Consider the following 12,197-nt stretch of genomic DNA (forward strand, 5'->3'; position numbering starts at 1 on the left):
TGATTCGAAAGGCAAAGGCATAGCGAGCTAGACTTGTGGCCGGCTTGAGGTGAGTAATAGATGTAGATGATGACCTGAGGGTTTGAAACCCCGGTATATCACATTGTGACGCTATATTGAGGCGAGACACGTACTCTATGATGAGTGCGGGGTCGATTGTGACTGGGGATTTGACCTAGTCCATTCCGATTGATGTTCGTACTGTGTTCTTGACTAGAAATTGGTAGTAATCATGTTACTTGGGTTTTATGAATATGTTTGGGGCCTTGTGCCTATCATTTGCATCTTTCAGGGATCCTTATCACTGTTCCCATGATACTTAGCATAATTCATAATATCAGTCTTGAGTTAGACACTGCCTTGAAACGTTTGTAAATAAATAAAGGTTACACACTTAGCTCTATAATTCCTAATAATTGAAACTAAAAATAGACAATTTGACTGTACCCGAGTGGCTTGCATGCATATATATATATATATATATATATGGACTAAGTGTGGATCGGGCTGCACGCCGCAACGAATGCTACGATGATATTGCGCTTGGGCTGTAGGAGCCCCTCCGGAGTCTGAACCCCCACAGTGAGCGCGGGTACCCAAATGGATCGGGGTGCGCGCCGCAGCGGTCATGTGCATTGCATTGCATTCATGCATTTTATATCTGTTGGTCTTAATTGTCATTGTCTGCTGTTATTTCATCGTTTAACGTGCTGAATCGTTGATTACAGCTTTATATTGTAATATTTCGGGATTTCTTACTTTCAGCCATTATATATGTTTATTACTCACTGAGTTGGAAGTACTCACTTTACTCCCTGCACCATGTGTGCAGATTCAGGTGCTCCGGAGACTTAGTGGAGCTGTTTGCTGTCTTCTTGGATTTCGGTTTAGGAGTTGTTGAGGTAGCTGCCTGACGTCCGCAGGACCCGACTTCTCCCCTTTATTGCATTTGTCTTTTCCCTATCCTAGACTTTCTTTATTACTATGAATATATTACTCTGTTACATTTAGAGGCTCTAGACTCGTGACTCCAGATCTATTGGGGAATGTTGGGATATTCGTTATTATTTTTCCATACTATTTTATTAGTTTCGGATTGGAACCTTGATATTTTCTATTTTAATCGTATTATTTGTTAACGGATTGTGTATCTGGGTTGAGAGTATCTCAATTGGTCGGGCTTGCCTAGCATTAGTGTTGGGCGCCATCACGACCGGGATTGGGGTCGTGACACCTTCGCATCCCGATCTTGTAAACTAGCTTCTTGAAGGTTGACGTTGGTAGAGATTTTGTGAACAAATCAGCCATATTATCACTTGAACGAATCTGTTGCACATTAATATCACCATTCTTTTGAAGATCATGTGTGAAAAATAACATTGGTGAAATGTGCTTTGTCCTATCTCCTTTTATGAATCCTCCCTTCAATTGAGCTATGCATGCTGCATTATCTTCATACAAAATTGTGGGTAACTTGTCACATTTCACACCACATTTGTCTCGAATAAGATGTATTATAGACCTCAACCACACACATTCTCGACTTGCTTCATGAATAGCAATTATCTCAGCACGATTAGATGAAGTAGCCACAATTGATTGCTTAGTCGATCGCCAAGATATGGCAGTGCCTCCACAGGTAAATACATAACCTGTTTGAGATCGAGCCTTGTGTGGGTCAGATAAATACCCAGCATCAGCATAACCAACAAGATCGGGACTGCAATTGTTGCCATAAAATAAGCCCATATCGGTAGTCCCTTTTAGATACCGCAATATGTGTTTGATTCCATTCCAATGTCTCCTTGTGGGAGCAGAGCTATATCTTGCTAAGACATTAACTGAAAAAGTTATGTCAGGCCTTGTAGTATTGGCAAGATACATTAGTGCACCAATTGCACTAAGTATGGTACTTCAGGACCAAGTAGCTCTTCATTCTCTTCTTGAGGTCGGAATGGATCCTTGTTCACATCAAGTGATCGAACAACCATCGGAGTACTTAATGGATGTGCTCCATCCATGTAAAACCGTTTCAATACCTTTTCTATGTAGGTAGATTGATGAACAAAAATTCCGTTTGCCAAATGTTCAATTTGCAAACCAAGACATAATTTTGTCTTTCCGAGATCTTTCATCTCGAATTCCTTCTTTAAATAATCAATTGCCTTTTGGAGTTCTATAGGAGTTCCAATAAGGTTTATGTCATCAACATATACGGCAAGTACAACAAATTCCGATGTTGTTTTCTTTATGAAAACACATGGGCAAATGGCATCATTTATATAGCCTTCCTTTAATAAATACTCACTAAGACGATTATACCACATTCGTCATGATTGCTTTAGACCATACAAAGATCTTTGCAATTTGATTGAAAATATTTCCCGAGACTTTGAATTATGTGCGTTTGGCATTTTAAATCCATCGGGAATTTTCATGTATATCTCATTATCAAGTGAACCATAAAGGTAGGCGGTAACCACATCCATTAAATGCATGTCAAGCTTTTCATGGACAGCAAAACTAATGAGATAACGGAACGTTATAGCATCCATAACGGGTGGGTATGTCTCTTCATAATCGACACCAGGCCTTTGTGAAAATCCTTGTGCAACAAGGCGTGCCTTATATCTTTGTACCTCGTTTTTCTCATTTCTCTTGCGTACAAAGACCCATTTATAGCCAACAGGCTTAACACCATTAGGTGTTTGGACTACAGGCCCAAAAACTTCACGTTTTGCAAGTGAATTCAACTCTGATTGGATTGCTTCTTGCCATTTTGGCCAATCAAGTCTTTGTCGACATTCTTCAACAGATTGAGGTTCAAGATCCTCACTTTCTTGCATAATGCTAGATGCAACATTATATGCAAAGACATAATCCACCACTATATCCACTTGATTCAAATTTGTCTCAATATCGATTGGATTTATTGATAGTTCCTTATTTTCTTGAGTCTCGGGCTCAGTGGATTCCTCATGAATCTCAGAATTTATTAAATTGTGGATTTCTTCATGAGATTCTTTCGTAGTGTCATTTTGATCATTTGTTTTCCTTTTTCTAGGATTTCGATCTTTGGAACCTAATGGTCTGCCACGTTTAAGGCGTGCTTTTGACTCATTAGCTATGACACTAGAAGATTGTCCAATAGGGACATCAATACGGATTGGAACATTCTCTGCATGGATATGTGATTTTGTTATCCTTTTCATATCCGTAAATGCATCTGGCATTTGATTTGCTATTCTCTGCAAATGAATAATCTTTTGCACCTCTTTTTCACAAATTGAGGCGCGTGGATCAAGATGAGATAATGATGGATTTTTCCACAAAATTTCCCGTTTGGTTTCACCAACTTCTCCCCCTAATTTTGGGAAGAGTGTCTCATCGAATCGACAGTCTGCAAATCGTGCAGTAAACAAATCCCCCGTCAATGTTTCGAGGTAGCGAATAATGGAGGGCGATTCAAAACCCAACGTATATTCCTAACCTTCTTTGTGGACCCATTTTGGTGCGATATGGCGGTGCTACAGGCACATATACTGCGAATCCAAAAATTCTTAAATGGGATATATTAGGTTCATGACCCAAAACTAATTGCAACGGGGAATATTTATGATAATTTGTCGGCCTGAGACGAACTAGCATTGCTGCATGCAAGATGGTGTGACCCCAAACAGAAGTGGGTAACCTCGTTTTCATGAGTAAAGGTCTTGCTATCAATTGCAGACGTTTAATTAAAGACTCCGCAAGGCCATTATGAGTGTGAACATGAGCTACAGAATGTTCCACTTTTATCCCAATTGATAAGCAATAATCATTAAATGCTTGGGATGAAAACTCAGCAGCATTATCAAGTCTAATAGACTTAATTGGATTATCGGGAAATTGTGCCCGTAATCGAATTATTTGTGCCATTAATTTTGCAAACGCGAGGTTGCGAGATGACAATAGGCACACATGGGACCATCTAGAAGATGCGTCTATTAAGACCATAAAATATCTAAACGACCCACTAGGTGGGTGAATAGGTCCACAAATGTCCCCTTGTATACGTTCCAAAAACGCAGGGGACTCAATTCCAACCTTTGTGGTGATGGTCTAATAATTAACTTGCCTTGATAACAGAAGTGCAAGAAAATTCATCATTTAAAAGAGATCTTTAAATTCTTTAATGGATGCCCATTTGAGTTTTTCTATAATTCGTCTCATCATAATTGATCCAGGGTGTCCCAATCGATCATGCCAAAGTACAAAAGTATTGGAATCAATAACCTTTTGTTTACAATAGAATGTGCCTCAATTGCACTAATTCTTGTCCAATACAGGCCACAAGATAAAGATGGGAACTTCTCAATAGCTCTTTTCTGGACAGAGACATATTTGGTAATAATGAGATATTCAAGATTATTCTCATCTATTGTCTCGATATGATATCCATTTCGGCGGATATCTTTAAAACTCAACAAGTTCCTCTTCGACTTGGAGGAGAACATTGCATTCTCTATAATAAGTATTGCTCCATTGGGCAGAGTTATAGTAGCTCTTCCAGAGCCTTCAATTAAATTACTACTACCAGAAATTGTAGAACATCTGCCTTACACATACTTAAATGAGAGAAATATTTCTTCTCTTTGAAATAATGTATGTGTCGTACATGAATCAATTAAACAAAATATTTTTACAATTGAACTTTTGAACCAAGTTTGCTTTGTGGGATATCCATATTTGCTTCCCATGGTTTGACATACAAAAGAAATATGTGAATAAACATTAGTATTTTTACAGAAAAGGAAAAGAAACGAAGTTAATCAATTGATTAGAGAATCCAACCAAATGAAATAGAACGGATATATAATTGAACGAGCACTTGTTGTAGTCTTGCTCATGCCGTAATATTGCGTCTTTTGAACCAATTCAATTTGAACTTTGTCCTATAACGTGATAATTGTTCTCATTCTTTAGTTTTTCATAAAAGTAACATGATTCTGAAAAAATGAGAAGTTAACAGGATTTGACACTACTGGACAAATAATTAACTTTGCAAATTTTTGACCGGTAATATTCACAAAGGAAGACGATACTCATCAGCGGAAACGGTAATATTTTACTTTGAACCATGTACTGGAAATAATATTACCATATTTAATTAAAACGAACTAATACTATTCATAAAATAAATAGTACTTATTGGTACTAATGACTACTACTCATGTAAACTACGATAATTACATGAAATTTATTCACTAACTATTATGAATAGGCAAAAATAAAAATTAAACTACTCAATCATCTTTAACCACGGATCCATCACCAATCAAGTGGTCTATTTTTCCATCAGGGCGCTCAAACAAGTCTGCCACATCCAAGTGGGTGATGTCAAAATCATTATCAGAGACAAAATTGGCTTCAGGGCCTTTATTCTTTAGAGATGCTTGATAAAGCTCAACCAAATGTCTTGGTACACGACAAATATTTGCCCAATGCCCTTTTCCACCGCAACGATAGCATTCAGTTTCTGAACCATTTGCTTTTGGCTTCTCATCTTTCCCTTTCCACTTTTGGTGGTTATTTCTTCTTTGGGGGATGATTAACACCAGGAAAAATTTCTTCCTTGTCTACGGCCACGACCACGGCTACGACCATGATCACGATCATGACTACGAATAGAGTCACGGCCTTTTCCACGCTTAGCATAATGGGAATACACCTCATCCACTTCAGGCAATGGTGTAGACCTAGTGGGTCGATTTTCGTGATTTCTCATGAGCAAGTCATTGTTTCGCTCAGCCACAAGGAGAAGAGAAATCAGCTCAGAGTACTTCTTAAAACCTTTCTCTCTGTACTGCTGTTGCAGAACCATATTGGAGACATGAAGTGTTGTAAACGTTTTTTCAAGCATATCATAATCACTGATAGTATCTCCACAGAGTTTCAATTTAGAAGTAATTCTGAACATCGCAGAATTATATTCAGAAACAGACTTAAAGTCTTGGAGCCTCAGATGAGCCCAATCATATCGTGCTTGTGGAAGAGTGACCAACTTTAAGTTGTCGTATCTTTCTTTTAAGCCATTCCACAAAATAAGTGGATCTTTGATTGTGAGATATTCAATTTTCAACCCTTCATCAAGGTGATGGCGCAAGAAAATCAAGGCCTTAGCACAGTCTTGGGCGGATGCTTTATTTCTGTCTTTAATGGCGTCTCCAAGACCCATTGCATCTAAGTGGATTTCAGCATCCAACACCCATGTCATATAGTTCTTGCCCGAAATTTCAAGGGCAACGAACTTTCTTTTCATAATGTCAGTCATAATTAAAAAGAGGAGAAAAATTACCTTAATCTTCTCAAGGAGCTTCTTGAGACGGTAGAGTCTCGTGCTGATAACGTGTTATAAAATAATAAAAGAATAAGAACAATATTGCAGAGAAAAGTAGAGAGAGAGAATTCTTATTGATTTTGGGATGAATTACAATGGAATAGAACCCTCTATTTATAGGGAGAGGTTGACTTAGCCACCAAGTAATAAACCCTAGAATCTCTCTAAATATGGACATTCACCATAAATAGAATTCTATTTATAACAAAAAACTTAATCTTCCTGTCCATAATATATTAGTCATATTATTTGAGGTTCAAAGGTCAAATTTTATGTGTTAGTGAAGGATAATAGAGTATGTAGCGAACTGCATTCGTTGCAGCTTATTAATGATCTTTTGACAAGAGAGATACTTTGAACAAGATGATAGTGTAAAGGGTAACAATATTTGAAGTAGAATCAATAACTTTTTAGTGAGCGCGCTGCAGCAGTAACGTCACAAAACTATTTTATTGTCACTCCACTATATATAACAGTAGAATCACATTATATATAGGGATAAAGTTCACTTGCTTTAATGTGGCAAAAAATAGCTTCGTGTTATAGTAGGTAAAATTCAGTAATCATACATGAAATCGAACCTATTTGGAGAACTCGTTCTATTTGATACTCTTTAATTGCATAGTTGGTTTCATGATCATCTGAAGGAACGCTGAATCTCTTCAAGTGTTCTTCCTTTGGTTTCAGGAACCCAAAGTCTAACAAAAACAACTGTAGAAGCCGACATCACTGCATAAATAATGAATGTTCCTGCGAAAAATATAACTTTTAGAGTGTTTCAAAGCAGTCTTACAACAGCATAGAAATAGGAGAGAAGTGAAACCTCCTTCGCTCCAAGTCAAAAGCAAGTTTGCTGTCATTGTAACAACCCATGATGTTAGCCAATTGGCCAGTGTAGCAACACTGCCTCCAAGACTTTTAATGTTCACTGGTAGTATCTGCATAAATGGTTTTACAAACTATAATATCTGCATATATGATATAAACATCAAGACTTGAATCATGCTCGAATCCTGATTGTTCTTCTTAAAATGTTCTTCTATTGGTTGGATCTTTTGTTACATTAACATAAACATATTTTCTTCTCATCACATGAACTATGAGTTAGCTTCACATACCTCAGACATTATGATCCATGGAATGGACCCTAATCCCAGACCAAATGCCATCACCAAAACCTGGAATTTTCATTAGTTAAGGTTCTAACAAAACGTATAATGCCAGAGAAGGGAGACAAGTGGAAGTTGATGTGTGAATATACCACAAGTCCAACCAGAGATAATATTCCCAAGGCAGGATGCCAATATTCGGGCGTAAGATCCTGTTCAATGAAAATAAAGGAAGGTCAAACCCAATATTAAGCAAGAACCTTAGCTCCAATAATTGCTTGATGACTTTTCATGCATGTAAAATTTAAGAGATCACATTACCTTCAGGTAGAATGCTATTGCAACAAGGAAGCTACTAATTGTCATTAACGACGAGGACATCTGAAAAAAATTGTGACAATATAAAAGTTATCTTTCGCTTGCTCTTTTTTCCTTTAATATGTAGCTAATAGCAATGTGGAAAGACATACAATAAGAAGTACTCTGCGACCCGCCCTGTCCACAAGTGATGCAGCTATAGCAGTAACAATGACCTATAAAAGTACTTCTTCCATCAGTACTCAGAACAACATCTTCACAAAAATGAACACTATATCCCATAGTGGACTTACACTTACCTGAATAGCCCCGAGTCCAAATGTTGCAGCTTTACTCGATGAAACTCCTATTAGTTTAAGAGCATTGAAATTAAAACCCATGTGTTGAACCAATTGCTCATTACATAGCTTCTCTATGACTAAGAGCTACGAGTACAATATAATGACAGAACATCTCGAGATAATTTGGCAAATAAAAGAGAAGTTAGCATGGTATTTTCTTAGAGCAATCTGCACATTTATCCTATATTGTCCTCTTTTTCTGCTTCTAGCAATAGAATAAAGAGAAAGAAAATGCAGCTTAAAGTTCCTAAGCACATTTATCTAATCAAGGAATTAACTGACCAGCAGATTTGAAGATGTTACTGGAATAGAATAAGACACCATTTATTCCGCTGAGTTGCTGGAGAGTGAGTAATCCAATACCTATCTGCATATTAGAACCAACTCTCGGAAGTGATCCTTAAGATGAGTAAGGGGTATTGAAGTTGCGTATGTTTACATAGATCAGCATCTCTTGAAACTTAAAATTACAATACGCAAGTATACCAGCAAAGGATAGTAATATCGCTTTCTCTTAAGCTCGGAGAACCTAATTGTAGCTTTTTTACTTGATGATCCCACAGATCTCTGGACAAAAGATATAAACAACAAATAAGTACGAAAAAATTAATAAGTTTGAGGAGCAAAGAAGCTTAGGGAATGCAAATTGAGGGTTCAAAATAGTTGAGCATCAAACAGTTTACCAGTTCAATTAATTACCTTGATCTCATTCACTTCTAAGGATATGTCAGTGTCAAATCCCCTTAGAACTTGCAAAGAAGTTTCAAAATCCTCAAAATTTCCCATTTTAGCCTATGCATAGCACTAGGGAATATCAGCATAACAAAAAACCAAAGACCAAGTAGCAACAAAACCCAAGTTTGTTACTCGTACCAACCAACGAGGAGATTCCGGTATAAAAAATAGACCAGGTATCAATATTGTGCATGGTAACATTCCTGCAAAGTGGAATTGTAAGTTGAAAAAATCACTACTAGAAAAACTGAAACCAACATGTTATTCAAGAAAACGAGTGACGCAGTGTCACAGTTCAATTGCTCAAAAATGAGAGGAAAAAAAAAAACACAAATTCTGTTTGATAAACATAGAAGCATTGCATCATAATGTCATTCAAACATGCTGTATCAATTAACTTGAGAATATATGACATCACATCAATATGTATCCTAATGAACTTTCAATAATGTATATGATGATAAATGTGTTTTTAAGGAAGATCCGTGTATCAGATAAGGTACTATTTCTGTTAATGGTACGGCATAAACTTGATGAATGTCACAAAAACCTCCAGTGAGTTCTACTACCAAACCAGGGGAAGAACGATCTATCTGTCAATAACTAAACACCAGATAGCTTGAGAGTCTTTTCTTTTGGAATTGACAGAATTTTAACAAGAACTCGTTGCTCACCTAAAATTGCAAGCACTCTCCAAGGTGTAAACAGACCCAATAGATATGCCAACATTGTCCCAACTGTTAAACAAAGCTATACACCAAGAAAGAAACATTAAAGAACGAACCGTTAAACATTAATTTATCAAGATATAGATGAAAGAGCATGGATTAGCGTCATAAGTGAAATAAAACCAACATTATTAATGGATCCAAGGACTCCTCTCATGTTTTGTGGTGAAATCTCCGCTATATAGACAGGTACCTATACATGACAAACAGGAAGAATTTGGCTAAGCAGGAGTTTTCCATTATAACTCCAACTAGAGCTACCAGAAAAGTAAAACAAGCAAAATTTACCACATAGGAAATAATGCCCACACCAAATCCTTCCATCAATCTTCCCATGTATAAAAATGACGTGTCCTGTTAATAGTAGAAAATGCATTGATTGAAGTAAACTTCCTATAATAAGATGCAACTGAAATGTGCAGCATGTTACAACTAACCACTCACTCTGGCAAATGAAATGGCAAGCCATCCGCTAATATTAGGAATTGATGCAATCATTAGTGTCTGTATTGCAATATAAAAAGAGGGCGTAAATCGTAAAATAAAGGAACAAAAGCAAAAATATCTAATATAAAGAATTTAACTTCTATATATACTGGCAAGTCACCTAAACGATAACTATAGGTTACTGTCCGTAATAAGTGGATTAGTAACCTAGAATATTATGCAAGTAACTGCTAAGATAGGTTAAATACATTGATGGTGTAAAACGTTTTTGCACCCGTTAGTGTTAAAAAAAAGGCACTCCGGTGCATAAGGCATCCCGTGTTCACACAGGGTCCTGGAAAGAGCCGCACCCTAAGGGGTATGATGTAGATAACCGAACTTGTGACCTATAGGTACACGGAGACAACTTTACTATTGCTCCGAGGCTCCTTTACAGTTAGTGTACATAACTTAAATTTCATATAAAAAAAAACAGTAAACTTTCTTGGTCGGTAGTAAGAATTTGAGAATGTACAATTGAATATGCTTAGTGTTATACCCCTTTTCGGCCAATGTATTCAGATATCTGACCACTTGCAATTGCACCAACCATTGCACCCACATTCGCTAAAGATCCAAAGATTGAAAACTGTTCATGAGAATAACAGAAGTTATTGTAACATAACATCAAAACCGGTATATTCAAAGTCTCTGAAACCTTGTAACACTTTAACCATTATCAAAATACCAGGCTTGATTTAACACTGTGTTCTCTAGATACTAAGCACATTTCCTCTAAAAGAAACAGTTAAATTGATGACTATAACAATAATGTACTATTGGAAAGAGAATAATAACCTCTGAAATTGAAAGTAAGAGGTCGTCCATGATGTCAGACTGCGTAGGATTAGTGTACCCCAACTGCATAAATAGTCAGCCAACCATAAGTAATCAATACAAAGATAAAGTAGACCAGAACGAATTTTAGTGGTTTCGAAGCTGGTGTGTTTAAAGAAAACAATGTTTGATTGTTAACCATTACTACTCTTCTATGATTCTTTTGAGAAAGGTTAACACCTTTGCATTAAACAACTCTTTAATCTTACCTATTTCAGTTTGTACATAAAGATCTTACTCTTACTAGAATGACATGATATTCTGCAAACCACAAGTACTAAAAAGGAATTAACTTTGAGAATGCTACAGATTTAACTTCTGTACACTCTTAATTCGTGTAAATAGATTAAATCCGATGTCATATGCATGGGTCAGATGTTTTTATATCTTAAAATATGTATCCAGTCAAACAGAAGAAAGAAAGAAAGGAAAAAAAACAAAAAAGTTAGCCCTACGGTGAAGCCAAATTGGATGGAGCCTAAGGCAACAATGAGGACACAGAGATAAATGGAGATTGATTCACGAAGTATTTGGGCCGATGATTCCATCATGCTGGATTGTCTTGACCCCATTCGATACCAACTCCCAGTATGCAACAGTGGCTTCCTAATAAGCCCTTCGTCAGAGCTAGCTGAATCATCTCTAAAGCTCATTTTAGGATTAATCTCTTTCCCTTTTGGTGGCAGTAATGGCTTTCGAAGCAACCCCTCCTCAGAGCTTATGGAATCTTCTCGAAAACTCATTTTGCAAATGTCTTTGCAATATTGTGGCTGAAGCCTCAAGTAGTGAAGAGGATGACATGGCTGAAGATGGTAATGAGGGAATAGATCAGCAACTGAGTCTAGGAACGAATGCTACGAACACGGACAAGGTTGACCCATGTATGTAAATTCCAGTGGCAACACTTGAAGGAAGTTGACACGTGTTGAATGCCAACAAAACAGAACACTTCTAAAACAGTTACACTAATTTTCTATTTGAATTTAAATAAGTTTTTATCATGAGTGTAAAGACATTTTCCACCATTAATGTCGTTTAATTTCCTGAGTTGAGGGTCTATTGGAAACAACCTCTTTATCCTCACAAGATAGGAGTAAGGTCTGCGTACACACTACCCTCCCCAGATCCCACAGTGTGAGATATTACTGGCTATGTTATTATTATTGTTGTTGTAATGTAGTTTAATTAGGTAATCAATCGTAGTAGGTTAGTTTAATCAATCATAATAGTGTAACCAATTACTAGTATTTTATATATATATATA

The 12,197-nt window shown here is 36.8% G+C and overlaps 1 protein-coding gene across 2 annotated transcripts in view; it reads right to left on the minus strand.

Moving 5' to 3' along the window:
• The window catches only part of LOC109230467 (sugar transporter ERD6-like 4), a 27,781-nt gene extending 16,023 nt beyond the window's left edge, over positions 1-11,758 (minus strand). The window contains exons 1-18 of one of the 2 annotated variants that reach the window (XR_002068646.1): positions 11,389-11,758; positions 10,895-10,957; positions 10,596-10,685; positions 10,055-10,114; positions 9,899-9,964; positions 9,738-9,803; positions 9,557-9,632; positions 9,021-9,085; positions 8,847-8,939; positions 8,634-8,714; positions 8,430-8,514; positions 8,106-8,152; positions 7,959-8,021; positions 7,810-7,869; positions 7,641-7,700; positions 7,498-7,557; positions 7,203-7,317; positions 6,961-7,129 (exon numbers count right to left, since the gene is read on the minus strand). Coding sequence is in view for 1 of the 2 variants with exons in the window: in XM_019395961.1 (XP_019251506.1) it covers positions 7,017-7,129; positions 7,203-7,317; positions 7,498-7,557; positions 7,641-7,700; positions 7,810-7,869; positions 7,959-8,021; positions 8,106-8,152; positions 8,430-8,514; positions 8,634-8,714; positions 8,847-8,939; positions 9,021-9,085; positions 9,557-9,632; positions 9,738-9,803; positions 9,899-9,964; positions 10,055-10,114; positions 10,596-10,685; positions 10,895-10,957; positions 11,389-11,676 (1,551 nt within the window). In the remaining variant the exon portion in view is untranslated. Of the gene's footprint in view, positions 1-6,847; positions 7,130-7,202; positions 7,318-7,497; positions 7,558-7,640; positions 7,701-7,809; positions 7,870-7,958; positions 8,022-8,105; positions 8,153-8,429; positions 8,515-8,633; positions 8,715-8,846; positions 8,940-9,020; positions 9,086-9,556; positions 9,633-9,737; positions 9,804-9,898; positions 9,965-10,054; positions 10,115-10,595; positions 10,686-10,894; positions 10,958-11,388 lie in introns of those variants that run through there. The other variant, XM_019395961.1, reaches the window with a different exon arrangement.

Source organism: Nicotiana attenuata, chromosome 7 (genome assembly GCF_001879085.1).
Source record: "Nicotiana attenuata strain UT chromosome 7, NIATTr2, whole genome shotgun sequence".
Taxonomy (NCBI): Eukaryota; Viridiplantae; Streptophyta; class Magnoliopsida; order Solanales; family Solanaceae; genus Nicotiana; species Nicotiana attenuata.